This window comes from Scyliorhinus canicula, chromosome 9 (assembly GCF_902713615.1).
Source record: "Scyliorhinus canicula chromosome 9, sScyCan1.1, whole genome shotgun sequence".
Taxonomy (NCBI): domain Eukaryota; kingdom Metazoa; phylum Chordata; class Chondrichthyes; order Carcharhiniformes; family Scyliorhinidae; genus Scyliorhinus; species Scyliorhinus canicula.
In genome coordinates, this window is record NC_052154.1 from 131,815,665 (window position 1) to 131,834,987 (window position 19,323).

The following is a 19,323-nucleotide window of genomic DNA, read 5'->3' on the forward strand; positions in this document are numbered from 1 at the left end:
CATATATGATGCAGACGTCTAATAGAACCGTTCTTAATGCAGTGATGTGATGCTGCTTACCCCAAAGTGTTACCGAGCAAGATCACTCCTACAAACTCCTATACATATGACTTGGCCCAATTTTGACAATGTAATGACTGAGGGTGTCCATTCCCACAGGAGAGTATCATCTAGCAGTGGTCTCTCCTGGTATCAATGGTAAGAGACTGCCTACATCCTTCACTATGACATAGAGGTTTGTGACGTGGAGGGATCAGCAGGATCGATTTAAACACTTTTTGTCAGTCTCAACTCTGCAGCTTACTGTCTGAAATCTTGCTGAGTGATTATACTATTGCTTGTCTTAGTTGCATACATGAAACTCTTTTATAAATATTAAGGGTTCGGCAGTAGGAAGTAAGTCGTGATTCAGCTTTTTTTAAGATTGCTTTATTATGAAGTGTCACGTTTTCATAAACTTTCTACTCTAAAACTTTACTTCTTTTGTTGTATTGAACGTTTTTGTGGTTTATGATCTTAGAATATAACATCTGGAATGAGAAAAGAACATTTAACCCACCAGGCTTGGCCTCTTCAGTGTCCTTTTATGATTATTCTACCACCACCACCTACTGATTCTGTACATTAAGGAACACTAAGTTTCTTCTACTTACTAAAATCTTCCAACACTGCTTCTCAACAGACATGAATGTAGACATGAATTAATTTATCTGCAGTTTGATCTACATGTCTTCTATGCTGTGTTGTGGACATTTTCTAATCTTTAACTTTTATTTAATGTCATTATAAGTTGAGTTTACTTTTTTATAAATTTAGGATACCCAATTCTTCTTTTCCAATTAAGGGACAATTTGACATGTCCAATCTACCTACGCTGCACATCTTTGGGTTGTGGAGGGTGAGACCCACGCAGACATGGGGAGAATTTGCAAACTCCACATGGACAGAGGCCCAGGATGGAACCAGGGTTCTCGGCTCTGTGAGGCAGCAGTGCTAACCACTGCGCCACTGTGCCGCCTATAAATTGAACTATGACTTAACACTATTTTAGTGGCTATTATAAAATACATCTGGGGAAACTTTCTCACTGCCTTTTCCTGTTAAGTAGCTGGAAGAAATGTTCAGTTCGTTGCTGCTTTGTGGCTTGTAATGTTCCCTCTAAGCTACGTAGGTGCACAGCTATGCAGCAATCTTCAATGTACCATGCAGTGTAATAAGTAGGTTGCTCAGAGAAACATTAGAAGGAACATTAGTAGCTAATAGATGTTTTAAGCCGAGCAGCTCAATATTGATGGCAAAGAGTAAAACTTTTATATATTAATCAAATCTCTTCTGATTGATTCCATTTCTCCAGCATTTGCATGTCACATACTAGCTCTCCTTAGACTCTGGGCTGGATTCTGTGCCCCGCTGCGCCACATTTCTGCCCCAACCCACTGGCAGGATTCTCCGTTATGTCGGCCGGTCAATGGGGTTTCCCATTGTGGGGCAGTCCCACGCCGTCAGGAAACCCCTGAGTGCCGTCAAAACGGAGCATCCCGCCAGCGGAGAATCCCGCCCCCCCCCCCCCCCCCCCCCCATCTTTCTGGCCAAGCTTTTGTTCACGTAGCCTAATAGATCCTTATGTGAGTTGATATCAAATTTTGTCAGAAAATGCTCTTTTGAGGCACAGTGGGACTTCTCAACTACCTTAAAGGTGTAAAATAAGTGCAAGTTGTTGTTGCATTGTGTGAAATCCAGGCCTTCTGTTATGTCCCTATAATGCCAGGATAAGGCCCTAGAATTTTATCCTCATATGCTTATTCAAAAAAGATGCCTTTGTATAAATATTTTAAATGGAAACGTAAAATATTTTTTCAGCTCTTGCAGTAGTAATTTCCCACCCATTGCCGCAGCCATTTCAGCCTTTTATCAGTCCAGGCTTCTGCTCCACTAAAAGTATACATACTGATAATGCTTTATAAACAATGGTAGCAGTTTGATAAAGAAGCCGAGATTGACAGTTGGAACATCTGAACTCTCGTTGACAGGCCAACAGTGATGAGGTGGGCAGCATGGTGGCGCATTGGTTAGCACTGTAGTCTCACGGCGCCGAGGTCCCAGGTCCGATCCCAGCTCTGGGTCCGTCCATGTGGAGTTTGCACATTCTCCCCGTGTTTGCGTAGGTTTCATCCCCTCAATACAAAGATGTGCAGGCTAGGTAGATTGGCCACGCTAAATTGCCCCTTAATTAGAAAAAATGAATTGGGTAATCTAAATTTATTTTTTTAAAACAGTGATGAGGTAAAAATAAATAATATTCTACTTCTTCCATTGCAACATAACTAGCTGCATGATTGGTCAAGATTAACTTTCTTAAAGATTGGTGCATTCTTTCTTGGTTGGTCCTGAATGCTAATCTCCAGGCTTTTCTTTCATGGATGTCAGCAAAGTTGCTCCCTAATGCCTCATCTGAGATAAAATGTTGGTCATGCTTGGTCAAGCCATTGAATGTATGCTTTGAGAGTTGACCTTTCTATCTCCTTGGAGATTGGGGAAAGAGAAATTACATTGACTGTTCACTTTTCTCCTAAGTCATTTTGTTAATAGTTGAGTTTAGAAGTTTCTCAAATAGTCACACTTGTCTAAGAGTGAAGGGCAGTTATAGCCGTGATAGGAGTGGGGACAAATTGGGGTTTAACTTTTCAGTCATTGCACAGTAACCCATCCTAACTTACTTGACCAGGACCTCAAGACTGGAACTACTTAACTCCCTCATTTAATATTCTGGTGAATCTGTGCTACAGGCCTGAATGACCTTTTGAAGGTGCAGTACCCAGAACTGTACAAGGTACACCTGATGTGGCCTAACCAGGCCTTTGTATGTCTGCAGCAAAACTTCCTCTCCTTTATATAATAATCCTCAAGATATAAAGGCTAACTTTCCATTAGCCATTTGCATTATTTTTTGTTTATGACTACTACAATTTAGGGTGCACACTGGACATCCACTGTTCCTAGCTTTTCACCATTTCAAAAATACTCCGATCTGTCCATTTATGGTCCAAAGTGGAAAACCTCATACTTAGCTGCATTGAAATCCATCTTCCATATTTTTTCTCCACTCAATCAGATCAATATCTCTGTCATTTATGCTCTCATTTATAGTGCTTACTATACCACCTACATTTATGTCATCAGCAAACCTGGATATGTGGATCTCTTTTATGTTATCAAAATCATTAATAAATTTAATCAATAGTCGAGGCCCCAACACAGATTATGTGGAATATCACGAGGCACTTCCTTCCAATTTCAATACATTAGCAATATCTCTTCTCCTATCTTCTACCACTGAATCAATCTCTTAACCAGGTCAATAATGTGCCTTCAATTTCATGAGTTTTAAGTTGAGCTAAAAGTCTCTTCAGTGGAACCTTTTTGAATGCCTCTTGATTCCATCTAAGCTACAGCTATATAGATATTCCCCTCTATATTACTTTTGTTACTTCCTCAAAAAATTCAATTAAGTTTGTTAGACTTGACCAATCATTACAAATCCAAGTTGGCCCTCTGTAAACGGCTCAAATGGCTTTGTGTAAAGTCACTTTATCCTTAATTATAGATTCTCTCCATTCTTGTTACACATTGTACTTCATACATAATCACACAAAGCACTTCCCATTTTGGAGAGTGTCTCATTACAGTTCAATGTTGAAGTAACAGAGCATTCAAAAGTTCTTACTCATGTACTCCTATACTATGAATTATTGATTATCAGCTTCACTGGTTTATTGTAACTGAGCAAGTAAGATTTTGTTTTATTGCATGGATTTTTGCTTGTGTTTTGTGTGATGTATTCTCAAATGTTAATCTTCCATGAAAACTGAAAACCTTGCTGATTTGTTAATAAAACATGTAGAAAGCAGGTTCCCTTGCGTCTAACTGGTACAACAAGAGATACATTCAGGCGGTGGAAATAAGGATGACTGCACATTCCAACATTTTCTATTGTATCAATGGATTTTATTTCAATCCTGGTGGAAATGTATTCTGGAGTCAAGACATGGAGAAACAAAAACAACTCTTCAAGCACTAGAATGAAATTCACCTGAATGGAAGAAAACAAAATAATGCTTTGAACATAGCTTTGAATTGAAGTGATTCTGTTTGTTGGTCATTAATTACAGAGAAAGGGCAGCATGGTGGTGCAGTGGTTAGCACTGCCGCCTCACGCGCCGAGGTCCCAGGTTCGCTCCCAGCTCTGGGTCACTGTCCGTGTGGAGTTTGCACATTCTCCCCGTGTTTGCGTGGGTTTCACCCCACAACCCAAAGATGTGCAGGCTAGGCAGATTGGCCAAGCTAACTTGCCCCTTAATTGGAAAAAATGAATTAGGTACTCTAAATTTATTCTCCCATTTTTCCCTCTGTGAAATTTCACTCTTCAAGGTGTTTTATTGGGAAAATAGGAACGGAGGCTTAATTTATATTCTTCCACCCTGTGACTGGAGCTTGCACCTAGCCAAGACTGAGGTGATGGATGTCTCTTCAGTCTGCAAATTATAATTTGAGTGTTTGGGAAATCTGTACCCCGATCTTAAGAGTTAACAGTATGAGATGTACCTTACATTCTGTACGGTGTACTTAAATTTGGCACCAAGTCTCAAACCATGAAGGAAAGCAGTTGTTGGGTCAGCAGACAGTGTTATTTGAAAATAGAATATTCTTATTTTCTAATATGTGAATGGCTTTACTTTTGGGAGCGTATTTACCAAATTGTTACTTGTTCATAACTTAACTGCTAACATTGTTCTGTCAATGTTTCCACAGGACAGAACCCTCAGAGAAGCCAATCACATGACTCGATGAATTCTCCAGACCACCGAGATTCCCCTTTACCACGGAGAGGGCCATCACCAGCTGAAAATGCAGTTGCACCTCCCAGGAGGGATAAGTTACCACCTTCCTTTCAGATGCCTGGTCGGCCACCATATGGTGAAATTCCACATGGAATTCCTCCTCCAGGTCTTCTGCCTCCTCCAATGTCACTTGCTTTCAACTCTGGATACGGACCACCACTTCAGGTGCAGCCAGGGCCACTGCCCCCACCAGGTGCATTCTTAGCCCGACCTGGTCCTCCAGGACCTATTGTACCTCCATTGCCACCAGGACTCCCTCCCCACTTGGTCGTGCCACCTCCTGGTGCTGTTCCACCTGCACCTCACATTAACCCAGCTTTCTTTATACCCCCAAATGCTGGCTTGCCTCCACCAGTTGATAATAGAGGACTTCCACCACCACCAACGGATATTTATGGCAGACCGTCACCATCTCTGTACAACAGAGAGGAATTCAAACGTGGAAGGTAAAATCATGCATTATTAAGATCAGTCCAGCTGAACTCCATTTCTTTATATTTTCAGCTACTATTTAGAAAAGGAAGAACCAAGTTTATATTCTCTTCATCACTGATTTACTTAATCATTACAACTACAATTAAATGGAATGATCAGCAAGTGTTCTGATTTCTGTCCAGTGACATTTATTGGGCTGCTTGGATGTTGGGTGAAGACAATATTGGGCTTGTGACACAATGTCAACTCTGGAGAGTGAGCTGCAAGACTAATTTTCAGAATTGATGAAATTTATATATAACAAGCAGGCCTTATTGCCTAACAAAGGAACCGGGCAGGCTAGAATCTGAACTTCTTAATTATGTGCCAAATTCCCAATTACATGTGACTGATACCACAGGAGATTAGCTAATGTATTTTAAGATATATTCTTCCCTCTACAGGCTTCACTGCCTAATTGTGCATGCTGCAGTTTACAAGTTGTACACAGTGTGTGAAAAGTACAAAAATCTCCAAGGATTATTCACTATCTGCTCAAATGAATCCAATTGATGTCAGTGAATACTGGTTATAGAAATCCCGTTGTGTAGATACTGAGGGCAGTAAGGAAGGAAACTGTGGAGGTACTGGTTGTAATCATTTAATCCTCCTTAGATACAGGAGTGGTCCCAGAAGACTAATACTCCACCTTTGTTCAAAACAGGATGTAAAGATAAGCCCAAAAATGACAGGCCAGTCAGTTTAACCTCGGTGATGAGAGATCTTTTTAGAAATTATAATTGGGACACAATTATCAGCCACTAGGACAAATGGAGATTAAATAATGAAAACTAGCACAGATTTGTTAAAGACAAATCATGTTTAACTAACTTTATTGAGGTTTTTGATGAGCTAACAGATGGTTGATGAGGGTATGTAGTTGATGTGATGTATATGCTCTTCCAAAAGGTGGTTGATAAAGTGCTATATAATGGATTTGCCAGCAAAGTTGAAGCCTATGGAATAAAAATGACAATAGCAGCATGAAGTTGGCCGAGTGATAGGAGAGAGTTCTAGCGAACAGTTTTTATGTCTTGGGAAAAGGTATACAGTGGTGTTCCCCAATGGTCAGAACGAAGACCACTGCTTTTCTTAATATGTTAATGATCTAACCCGGAGTGCACAGGGCACAATTTCAATATATGCTGATTACACAAAACTTGGAAATATTATGAACTGTGATAAACTTCAAGAGGACAGAGACAGACTGGTGGAATGGGTGGACAAGCGACAGATGGAATTTAATGCAGTCAAATGTGAAATGATTCATTTTGACAGGAAAAATTACAATTCTAAAATAAAAAGCACAATGCTGAAGAGAGTGCAGTGCAGGAGCAGAAGGACCTGGGAATATCTGCACAATTCACTGAAGATGGCAGGACTGTCTTTGAAAGCTGTTAATAAGGCTATTCGGATCCTGGACGTTATATTTTTAAAAATAAATTAGAGTACCCAATTTTTTTTTCAATCAACAAGCAAGTTAGCATGGCCAATCCACCTAACCTGCATCTTTGGGTTTAGGGGGTGAAACCCATTAAGACACACTGACAGTGACCCAGGGCCGGGATCGAACCTGGGTCCTCAGTGCGGTAGGCAGCAGTGCTAACCACTGCACCACCGTGCTATCCCTGGATTCTGGACTTTATAAACAGAGGCATAGATTACAAAAGCAAGGAAGTTATAGGCAGTCAGGAGGTCTTGTGCTGCCAAACCTGTTATTTTATTACTAGGCTGTTCATACAGAGAAGGTGTTGGGATGGTATGGGGACTCGGGGTCTACCTGGGTGCAGATGGAGTCTGGGTCGTGTAGGGGGTCCAGTTTGAGTGCACTGGTGACAATGTCTCTACCTTTTGCTCTGGCCTAGTACTCATCAAACCCGGTGTCTCCATTTTAAAAATATGGAAGCAACTCAGTCAACATTTTAAACTGAGGTTAGTATCAAGGCTATCCTCCATTTGTGCTCAACCACCTCTTTGAGCCGGCAAAGTTAGATGCCACATTTGGAGTGTGGAAGGAGAAGGGGCTGGATAGATTATGTGATCTATTTCTGGCGGGGCAGTTTGCCAGCCTGGAGGAATTGAAAGTGAAGTTTGGGTTCTCAGGCCCGGATTCATTTAGGTACCTTCAGGTACGAAATTTTGTTGTAGACAAACGTTTCCAGCATTCCCAGAAGTGTCACCATCCTCCTTAATAGAGAGGATCCTTTCATGCGAGGGATCAGAAGAGGGAAGTACATCCGGTACATATGGGCGGATTCTGGCGGAGGTCTTGGTGGAAGGGGGTGATAGCCAAGTGGAAGGAGGAGCTTGGACCCGAATGGGAGGATGAGGTGTGGAGTGAGGCCCTTCGCAGGGTAAACGTTAGGTCCTCATGTACAAAGCTGAGCTTGATCCAGCTAATGGTAGTGTTTGGGCGCACCTGACCAGAGCTAGAATGAGTCGCTTCTTTGCTGAGGTTGAGGATTGGTGCGAGCGCTGTTCGAGGGGCCAGCTAACCACAGGAACGTGGTTTGGTTCTGTCCCAAATTGGTGGGATTCTGGCTCTCCCTGGCGATACTCAACACCGAGTTTGAACCCTGTCACTGTGTAGCCATATTTGGGATATCAGACTTGCCAGAGCTGTGGACGGGAGCGGGAGTGCCTTTGCCTCGCTGATTGCTTAGAGGTGAGTCCTGCTGATGGAGGTTGGCAACTCCACCCAGTGTCTTGGCTTTGCTAGATGACTTAATGGAGTTTTGACAACTGGAGATGGTCAAATACACAGTGAGGGGGTCGATTGAAGGGTTCTACCGGAGATGGTGGCCGTTCACTGTTATCTGCTGGGTGGTGGTGGGGGTGGTGGTGAGAGGGGCCTTGTTCTTACCATGTTGGGGTGTCCTTTATTTGTAGGAGGTGTTAGCTTGTTTCTTTTACTGTTATCCTGCTGTTTTTTCTATTTTTGTACTTTATAAACTGAAAAAGGTTACTAAAAATACTTTTTAAAAAACAAAAGCAAGGAAGTTAATATAAACCTTTATAAAACTCTGGTTTGGCCTCAACTGGAGTATTGTGTCCAATTCTAGGCACTGAACATTAGGAACAGTGTCAAGGCTTTAGAAATAGTACAGAAAGAAATTGCAAGAATGGTTCCAGGAATGAAGGATTTCAGTTACATGGATGGATTGAAGAAACTGGGGTTGATCATCTTCGAGTACAGAAGGCTGAGAAGAGGTGATGGAGATGAACAAAATCATGAGTGGTCTAGATAGAGGGAAACTGTTACCCATTGGCAAAAGAGTTGATGACCAGAGACCTAAGGTGATTGGCAAAGGAACTAATGGTGATATGAGGCAATACTTTTTTATGTAACAAGGGTTAGGACCTGGAATTTCTCATAACTTTGCTTGTGCACTTCAGAGGATACATGTTTTCATTTTTCCAATAAATAGAAACAATGTTATCTGTTATTAAGGGAGAACCAGAGATAATTTAGCTTGCCCCTTTCAGGCTGAATTAACTTATTGCTGTAAATAGGCACATGCTGAGATCATATTTGCTCTTAGGCACATTTTGAAGTCAATTCGAGGCCATTTTTGTACTGGGGGAGTTTATCTGAAACAGGAATTTGGCGACTTTCTTTTTCTCTCGTACTTTTGTTAATGTGATGCTTAGAGACGGAGAGGATTGTCTCAAGATATACATTAACTAATCTCCTTTGATATTGTTAACATGTGATCATAGAATTTACAGTACAGTAGGAGGCCATTCGGCCCATCGAGTCTGCACCGGCCCTTACAAAGAGCGCCCTACTGAAGCCCATGTATCTACTCTATCTCCGTAACCCAGTAACCCCCACTTAACATGTTTTGGACACCAAGGGCAATTTAGCATGGCCAATCCACCTAACCCGCACATCTTTGGACGGTGGGAGGAAACCGGAGCACGCAGAGGAAACCCACGCAGACACGGGGAGAACGTGCAGACAGCGCCGGCCCTAGGGATGCTGGCGCCCCGGGCAAGCTGAACTTCAGCGCCCTTGGGGGGGGGGGGGGGGGGGGGGAACAGAGGGGGGGCGGCCGAAGTGGGGGGGCGGGCGGAGGGCGGCCGCCACGCATGTGCTGGTTGGCACCGGCCCAACTGCGCATGCGCGGGACCCGAGTCTCTGGCGCCCCCTAGCACATGGCGCCCCGGGCGACTGCCCAAGTTGCCGGTACCTTGGGCCGGCCCTGCGTGCAGACTCCCCACAGACAATGACCCAGTCGGGAATCGAACCATGTACCCTGGAGCTGTGAAGCAACTGTGCTAACCAGTATGTTACCGTGCTGCCCGTGATCTGGGATTGTACATTTTTGTGATAGTTTCAATACTGACCTGCCCTGTCACGTGGGAAAATAGTCTAAATAGGCATCTCATGGTTAATTTGTTGATTATGTTGTTCAAAGTTTCTTGAGATTGACAGTTGTTTGACTTCTCTGATTAGGGACAGTTAAGGGTATCTCAAGTTCAGAAAACGTTGTAGGATAAAATGGACTTTCTTTCTGTGTGTGTATGTTTTTAAGGTTGCTCAGTTATTGACATTCAAACTGGGCAACAAATCAAGGATTGTTGCAGCACAAATAGATTATTTGGCCAACAAGCTCTATGCTGCATTATAGATTGAAGAGACTCAGGTCCAAGCCTGCAATTCATTTAAACAACTGTCATACAACTGTGGAGCCCAAATGTTCTGCAAGGATTGGAGATTAAAACAACAGGACCAATACATTTATCAAATATTTTAATTGGATGCTTCCATTTGCAGTATGGAGGCTGGGACAATCTTCCCTCCAGTATCCTCACTTTCTTTTGCTGGAGGGCAAAAAGAGAGGGATCATCCAATATCATCCAGGTTAACACCTCAAAGCCAGCGAGACAAGCTAGGAATGGTGGCCCATAGGCATGTGGAGTGCTGATCTAGTCAAGTGATTTTTTTAAAAGAAACTGAAGAGCCAGGCAAGTTCATTGATGGCCGAGTATTCATTTTCTGTCCATGTATAAGTCAAACTTTGAGTTCTCACCTTATGGATATGAAGTTTGTGCAGCATAATGCCTGAAGTGATTGCAATTTTATTTTAATTTATGTCAACAATGAGATACCTTCTTTCCCTGCAGAGATCCTGACCCCAGTAGTCCTCCTCTGAGTGAAGCAGAGTTTGAAGAGATGATGAACAAGAACCGAGCAATATCTAGCAGTGCCATCTCCAAAGCTGTGGCTGGAGCCAGCACAGGTTCGTGATTCAATAGGTGCAGGCTTTTCCACCCAATTCCAATGCGCTCATAGCTATCAAACTGTGTTGAACTAAAATACAGTTCAGAGCAAACTCTACTGTCCCTGCCTACGTCACATGCAAGGCATGGGAATTTCCAGAACTCACAAGCGCATTGTGATAATCCTTGATTTCAACACAGTGAGGATGTGAAGAGAAGGCAATGTGTGTACGATAATATATCTGGAGCTTAGGAGGAACATTACTGTTAAGTATTACTGTTACAGAGTATCACTTTGAGTACAGAGTGTTCTTATAAGTCTTCTATGTAATTATTTTGCCGGCGTCTGTTGAGTGTTCTGAGCATGTGTGGGCTTAGTTGGGTTTTTCAGTCTTTTTTATATTCATGGGACATGGGCGCCGCTGCACCTATTGCCCATCCCTGAGGGCATTTAAGAATCAACCATAATCCTGTGGATCTAGAGTCATATATAGGCCAGACCAGGTAAGGACGACAGATTTCCTTCCCTAAAAAAGTTTATGAACCAGATGGATTTTTACAATTGACAATGGTCATCATTAGACTTTTAATTCCAGATTTTTATTGAATTGAAATATTACCATCTGTCATGGTGGGATTCGAGAAACATTGAATGAGGATGGTCTGTGTTCTAATTAATTCATATACATCTCAGATTACTGACAAACCTTGATGTTCTCATTTACAATTTAACCATCAAATAAAGCAACAATACAAAGAATAGCCCTTTCAAACTTCCAGAATGGCAGCCAAATATAAAGGTATCAGGAAATAAAATATGCGCACAAATAAGACAGAACTATCTGGGCTTTGTGGTTATACTGCCAGTTCTGTAGCCACATCTGACTTATATACTGCAATTTAGATTCCTCCAGGATAATGCTTTAGATGTAATAATTTGTGCACTGGTGTAGTGGTTTGAAGTGGGATCAGTTTTTCAATATTTGTGTTATGTTATGCAGGTGACTATGGGAATGCAATTGAGACATTGCTTACGGCCATTGCCCTGATTCGACAGTCTAAAGTCGCAGCAGATGATCGTTGCAAGGTTCTGGTCAGCTCCCTACAAGACTGCCTCCATGGGATTGAATCAAAGTCATATGGATCAGGATCCAGGTAAGTAGATAATGAGCATCAGCTCAATTGGCTTAGTTGAAACTGCTGTCACTTGTCCATGTGAGCAAATTATTCTTGTGTGATACCACCAATATGAGGACAATTGCAGCTATCCTTGTTCAGCAAAACACTCAACAATTTAGAAAGTTATAGGGTAGTTTGATTAAAGATTTCAAGATATTAAGGAAAGCACAGACTCAGGCTAAATGGCCTACTCCTGTTCCTATGTTCCCTATATAAATGATTATGTCACAAGCTAATATTGGCAGTGTTATTGGGTGGTATTTAAGACAAACGACTAACCTGCAAGGTCTCACCTGTCAGCTGGAGAACTGATTGAGCCCATGTCGCCTCTTTTCAGGAAGGTCTGCCTCTCAAGCACATAAATAGCCAGCAGCAAGCCAATCCCGGGGATAAAAATCCTGCACCCCCAGAGTTGCCGGCCAGTCAGAGTCCAGCAACAATGCATTACAGGCAGCCCCGTGGGAGCGGTGGGCACAAACCGGCAGCCTGGTATTGACGAGGAACCCAGGCCCTCGAGGGTGAGGTGTGAGTTTGAGGAGGGGGATAAGGGGTGTCAGCAGCAAGGAAAGATCAGGGTTGTCTCTCAGCAGGGTCCTTCCAGCATGGCAAATCCCCCGCCCACCGCTGGTTGAATACACGTGGAAGTGGGATGAGGCAGGACCGGAAGGCTGTCCACAAGCCTTCCCACCCTAGACTTAATCAGGGTAAAGGCAGGAAGTAGACTGGTCGCCAACCACAACCCTTCCACCCAATTAAATGTTAAATGACATGCCTCCAAACTCAACTTGGGGGGTGGGGAGTCATTAAATTCTGCTAAACGCCTCCTAGTGAATTAAGCTGAGTACGGGCCAGCGATGATTGGAATAATATGTTCTACAGAACTCAGTTGCTTATGTTTGGGGGAGCTGCAAGAATGAGCTGCGGATGCTCAGTTGTTGAGCAGCATCAATAGATTTCTGGACTCTAAGGGAATCCGGGGATATGGAAATCATGCAGGAGTGGAGCTGTGGCTGAGCATCAGTCATGATCATTAGAATGGCGGAGCAGACTTGAAGGGCCATGTGCTTCTGCTCCTATTTTGTATGTCCTTCTAATGACCTGCTCACTGTGTTGGTCTCCATGGTAAAAATCGAGGCAAAGTAATTATTTAATATTTCTCCTTTAAGTGATCAACACCTATGCTTAAAGGGACATTGAAACATGCATCCTGAATAGAAGTTGCAGAAATTATTTGATTGCTTGATTCCATTTATAGAAAGAGAGATCGATCACGAGACCGAGAGTACACCCGTTCTCACGACAGGAGCCGGAGGCACAGGGAGCGCTCTCACAGTGAGGATCGGCATGAAGATAATTATCGTGAGCGAAGCAGAGAACGAGATCGCCATAGAGACCGGGACCGTGACCGCGAAAGAGATCGGGAGAGAGAATATAGACACCGCTAAGGTATGTATGCTTGAAAAGCAAAGCTTGCTTTTAAAAATTGCATCATTATAATTGTCTTATTACATTTTGATGTTCAAAGCACTTCTCTCAATGAATTACTGCAAGCAGTGTGGGGAATCTTGGGGCCAAATCTTTAGGCTCCATTAGGGTGGGCAGGGAGGTGGACAAGCACTAAAAATAGTATCGCCAATTGGAGTGCCAGTTCCCCAGCTCTATTCCATTCCTGAACAATGTACCCAGAAGATGAGGGGCAGTACGGTAGCACAAGTGGGGGTAGCACAAGTGGATAGCACTGTGGCTTCACAGTGCCAGGGTCCCAGGTTCGATTCCCAGCTGGGTCACTCTGTGCTGAGTCTGCGTGTTCTCCCCGTGTCTGCGTGGGTTTCCTCCGGATGCTCCAGTTTCCTCCCACAGTCCAAAGACGTGCAGATTAGGTGGATTGGCCATGCTAAATTGCCCTTCGTGTCCAAAAAGGTTAGGAGGGGTTATTGGGTTGCGATGGCATCTTGCTGCTGCTTCTGAGATAGAGGGCCTCCTGGTTTTCGAGAACCGACCCGCTGTCTTTTAATGGACAGCTATCCCATCCTATGGCTATTAATGGGCTAAGTCTGGGGAAATCAAAGATGAGTCAATATTCTCCGTTCTGGAACATTAAGTGCAAGCTTCTGACCCACATTTGATCCTGATGGCAAGGTCCTGAAGCCCGCAGGGAAAATACTGCCCTTGTTATGTGGGCAAAAAGTAACCTTTTTATCAGTAGTATCCCATAAAGAGCAGTGATGTGATGGTATTGAATGAGAGTGAAATTTTGGCCACTTCCTGACTTCTTCAAAGATATATGGAATCGTGAACATCCATTCTTCGGAGTGAACTAAACTTTGGTCTGATGCCAATTCTGAGAAACATACCTCTGAAATTGTAATGCTTTCTGCGTCCCCCATGGAAAGCGATTCTGGATTATGAACTCAAATTGTTTAGACAAAAATGAGTTGGCCTTCCAACAGTGTACTGCATTACATTTATATAAGAAATTATTTAAAATGTATACCAGTTAGACTATGTACCAGGGAATTGAAATGATGATTATATGTTTGTACACGGTAAGCACAGGTCTATGAGCCTGCAACCTTAAAATACCAATAGCTGGGAGACGGTCGTGGAATGGATCTTAATAAAAATGAGTCTCTGAACATTTGAAAATTAAATGACAGCTTATGCTTGCTATTCAGAACAGCAACATGGACACCACATTGACCTCTATAGCCCCCACAATGGGGAGCAGCAAAACCATCTAGTTTTCATGTTCCTGGTCACAATTCAATGACCCATTGTGGGGAAAGTGCAAATACATGGACATCAGGTAAAGTCAGAATTGGGCTCAGACGTGACTTCCTCTTCCAATGAAAAAGTGCCAGACATTAACTGTTTGGGCTTATACTTCTGGAATGATTAGTTGGGCAACAGACCAGAGAGGTACTGATGCCTGTGAAACTGCAGTCCAACAAGAGTCGGTGCCTTCACAAGCGGAGATGATTGGCGGGGAGGGGAATAGAAGTTGACTGTAGGGAGAGTGTGGCTATAAACATGGTTGATATCACTGTTGTAGCCCGGATATCTAAAGCTCTTATCTAGGTAAATTAATGTGCATTATTCTCTCTCTCCCTTTTCCTCTCCAACCCTTCAATCTGCAGAGAACAATTTACATCTTTGTACAGATCCTGGATCAGGAGAAAAACTAAAAAAAAAATCAGGAAGACATTTTGAAATGAGTGATGAAAGGAGCTGAATTCTTGGGGAGAGATGTGTGCACACCATGGGCTGTAAAAAGTGAAGTGTTAGTACGCACAGAGCTGCAACTTGAAGAATTTCTCCAATTGGTAGTGGCGTTCTGAAACATAAACCTGCTATTATGTCGAACATGTTTTTGTTCAACAATTATATATTAAACATTTTTTTACATCCTCAGTTTCTTTAAAAGTTGCTGGCTGGGAAGATCTTTTTATTATGAGGTGCAGATGACTGGGAGAGAGTCTTCAGTAGTAGGCCGTATGTTTGACTGGTTGCAGTAATTGTCCGTGCCAATCTTTTCACTGCCTACTGAGGGCACCGGCCTGAACCCTAATGTCTATTGCCAGTTGAGAATCACTGGTAAAACCTTTAGGGGTAAATGTCATCAGTTGGTTGTATCGTCTTGAATAAAATCCTGTAACTAATTATATTTGTTTTGTTTTCTGTGGATAAAATTGGAACATTTCCTTTGGTCACTCAATGTTCCTAGCTAAGTTCTAAGTAAACTGATTTTTGATTTCACTGGAAATAACAGCCAAGGAAAATCTTCCCACACTGCAAATGTATAATGGATAGTGACCATCATCGCTCCGTCATGGAGTAAATGCTTTTTAAATTCTGTTGTATTTGGGTGCAGGAAAACATTTTTTTGTGTGTCTGTGCCATGATCTGCGAATGGTTAGGAGCAGCCTGACGAAGACTCTTTATTTCCCATGTGTGAGAACAGTGCCTGGTGTTGTCCAGATCATTCTTTGTGCGTCATAGTGTCAGCTTGCATCACACCCAGTCAGCAGAATGCTTTTTGCTTTGTAATGCTAGAGTTGCAAAAGTATTTTGGTTGTAAATTTAAAATAGAAATGAAGTTTTTAAATATCTTTTGAGGTAATACGTTTTGTAGTCAAAATAATGTGAGAGACCCCTACAACTTGTGCCATCTGTAAAATCTCTCATTTGTTGAGTTTTTTTTAAAAATTGAAACGTGTTAGATATTTTAGATTTATTTGAGTAACAGAAATGTACTTTACATCCTGCCTCATTGGGCAGTTTTCCCCAGAGTACACTGAACATTCACTTAGCTGCTCCAATCCCCTACTACATCAATGAAAGAAAATCTCACTGGATGTACAATTTTAAAAAATAAATAGTCGCATGGAGCCATGTTTACAATGATCCGTTTAACTGATTTGAAATGTGGGCATAAATTGTTAAGAATTACAGGGAACCTGTTGGCAACAGCTCTGCGGAATAAATAATGCGACAGACAAGCCAAATACCATACACCTCCACCAAGAGAAAAAGTAAGACAAGACATTGAGACTCCTGAACCTCCACATTAATCAGGTATATTACAGCAACTCCAGCTGCCGTTTTGCCACTGGGGGATGAGCAATGTTAAAGGGTTAACCAAAGTCCTTTTATTTGTGCACCAAATGTGGTACTTGCCACTAGGTGTCCTTATTACAGTATGAATACAAATTCTGAATGTTAGTGACAACTGGTGGTGGGAAATGAATACAGCAAGCAGGATTTAGCATTTGTTTACTCCTGGCTCTTCTAGGCCCCAGACTAGTGGTTGTGTTGAGTTGTTTGCAAGTATTGCCTGCATATGCCCAGCTTTAAAGTGGCATGCTTTCAGCAGCTCTAAGTACAATAAGACTGAACAGCATATTCTGCAATAATGGCTTTAATTGTGACATAGAGGCGGTGAGTGGCGGGCATTTTGACTGGAGCCTGTGTTTTTAGGTGCTTGAATGGAAGTTGCTGTATGGGAACTTATGCGGTGCAGAAGAAATTATAAAGAGCAATTGAGACTAACTCATTTCTGCATAAATGTTACTGACCAATCAAGTGATTCACTTCAAACTCTAGCTTTGTGACATTGTATTGCACATGCAAAGCCAATGGTGAGAATCTCTTAAGTTTGGCAGTAAGCTCTGCGGCCAACTTTCAGTTCCTGAAGCAGGCTATACCCCTCTTTCAAGTTTTTGATTTAAATATTTTATTTTGGATAGTTTGCAAATGAAAATAACATAACTACTGTGCGATTTGTAGCTGGGTTGGCACCTGCTGGTTTGGTGCAACTACAGTTGGTGCCAACACCCCTGGGGGTAATGGGGGATGGGAGGGTAAAAATGATGGATGAGCTTTAGCATTCCGTGCAGAATTGGAATGTTTCTTCACTTGGGGCAGTTTTCCGTTTTTTTAAATGGAAAAATGTAAATCTTTTTAGTCGTACCAATTTAAGGAAAAAAAGATGATTTGTCAGTGACTTTGTATTGTGCTTGTGCGTTTACTGTGAAATAAAATTGTTTCTTTGTAGCTTGTTACTATGTATATTTTAGTGGCGCAAAATATGCTCCAATGCATTAAAATGTAGATTCCTGATGCCTTGCTGTCTTTTTTAAGAACTCCATATACTATATGGAGGACTGGCCTACATTTGAGATATATTTGCAGAACGTGGACCTAATGCACTGGATTGAGGTCTTGGGGTGGATTGGTGTTTCACTGGTCAGTGTGCTGATCAATCTGATCCTGACTAAAGCTTGATAGCCCAGTGATTGCAAACACTTAAATTTCTTAGTCTGGATTCAGACGGAGCTCAGAGAAAAACATGAAAATAGCTGTAAAGTAGTGTGTAATGGATTAATCTGGCATGGATTAACAAGGTTCAAGATTTGTTCAACCAAGCCATTACAATTTAATAAGGGGTGGTAGGGAGAAAGTAGAGTTGAGGGAAAGTGAGGGGGTTATTGGGTTTTGGAAATCCAAGTAATAGTAGACTAGGCTTTGGACACAATTACAGGAAATTGAATACTAGTATATAAAATCTGTATTGTCCAAGCAAAAATGCAAATCAACGTCTTTGTTAACATTCAGTTTGCAAGAGGCAAAGTTCCATGTTATTGCAGCCTAAGGTTTAGGTTGCATAGTTCTTGACTTGTGACAAAGCACAAAGAAGCTTATGTTGAGTGCTGTTCTTTGCTTGAATTAAAATAATGCAAGTCAATTCACCCCTCCAATCCTGCTGCTTACCCATTGTGTTCCAGTATTAGTAAGCAGGTGAGCCAGACTTCCACAGGAAGAAAGCAGGGTCCTATTTTAAATGTGGAAATTGTGTCCAATTATGTCATCAGGACCAGATCTACAATTTCAAACAGGTCTGAAAAGTGGAGGCAGTGTCATCTTTGTTAGGCACACCTGTCAGGAGTGAATCCTGGGCCAGAAGATAAGTTTTTTTTTAAAGTTTTAATTTTAGGCTTCCTTGTGTAGCAGCAGTGTTCTGCCAGACCTTACATGGAAACCAAGGTACCCTTGCTACCTCCATCCTTTAAAAAAAATAAATTTAGAGTACCCAATTCATTTTTTTCCCAATTAAGGGACAATTTAGCGTGGCCAATCCACCTCCCCTGCACATCTTTGAGCTGTGGGAGTGAGACTCGTGCAGACACAGGGAGAATGTGCAAACTCCACACGGACAGTGTCCCGGGGCCAGGATCGATCCTGGGGCCAGGATCGAACCCAGGTCCTCGGTGCCGTGAGGCAGCAGTGCTAACCACTGTGCCACCCTTTGCTACCTCCATCCTGATCTCTCACTTCTGCTGGTGGCCAAAGGATTCACCCCTTTCCTCTCCTATCATTGACAGAGCCCCCTCCCACCCACCCCAATTGTGACCCAAAGGCTTCACACTCCTGACTACTGCTTTTTGTTTCCTCAGACCTCCAGGTGCAATTCTCACCATCGGATGGTTAATCCGACCAGTTGTTGGGAGATATTTTTGCATTTATTTAAATGAGACACTTCCTTTAAGAATATTGGTGCCTCTAAGTCGACATCTGCCACTGGTCTTCCTCTCCACTCTTCTCACCTGCCCCATGAAATTTGAGGTTAGTAAAGGTGGGCTTACAATTTGTACACTGATCAAATGTAAGTCACTTTCTTTTCTGATTCAGGCCTTGTTTACTTCTCTGGGTTAATTCATTTTCAAATTAATTTTGTTCTCACCATTTGGATGGAGTAAAAATTGTAATGACCTTTAAACTAGTAGAATCCTAACTCTACATGGCTTGAGACAATTCACACCTCTTTAACCTGTGATTATCCCTCTCCTGTCGCTCCGTCAGGACCAGTAAAGACTTAATTACCTGCAAAGACTCGCATTCAAAATATCATCTTGCATATTAGACTTTGTCCATATATGTAGTTGTGGAACCCACCTTTTTTTTGATGAACCATTTTAATGCGGTATTTTCTGGCATTGTAAACAGTAGAATTACAGAATGTGAAAACAAAAGGACTGTACAATAAACA

At 42.3% G+C, this 19,323-nt stretch overlaps 1 protein-coding gene across 1 annotated transcript in view; it reads left to right on the forward strand.

The window, feature by feature from the left end:
• Positions 1 to 17,396, forward strand: part of LOC119971700 (cleavage and polyadenylation specificity factor subunit 6-like) — a 70,215-nt gene extending 52,819 nt beyond the window's left edge. Inside the window, exons 5-9 of the mRNA XM_038807608.1 lie at positions 4,810 to 5,344; positions 10,503 to 10,618; positions 11,600 to 11,753; positions 13,033 to 13,223; positions 14,915 to 17,396. Of these exons, the coding sequence (XP_038663536.1) occupies positions 4,810 to 5,344; positions 10,503 to 10,618; positions 11,600 to 11,753; positions 13,033 to 13,222 (995 nt within the window). The 3' untranslated portion in view covers position 13,223; positions 14,915 to 17,396. The remainder of the gene's footprint in view (positions 1 to 4,809; positions 5,345 to 10,502; positions 10,619 to 11,599; positions 11,754 to 13,032; positions 13,224 to 14,914) is intronic.
• Positions 17,397 to 19,323: the final 1,927 nt, after the last annotated feature.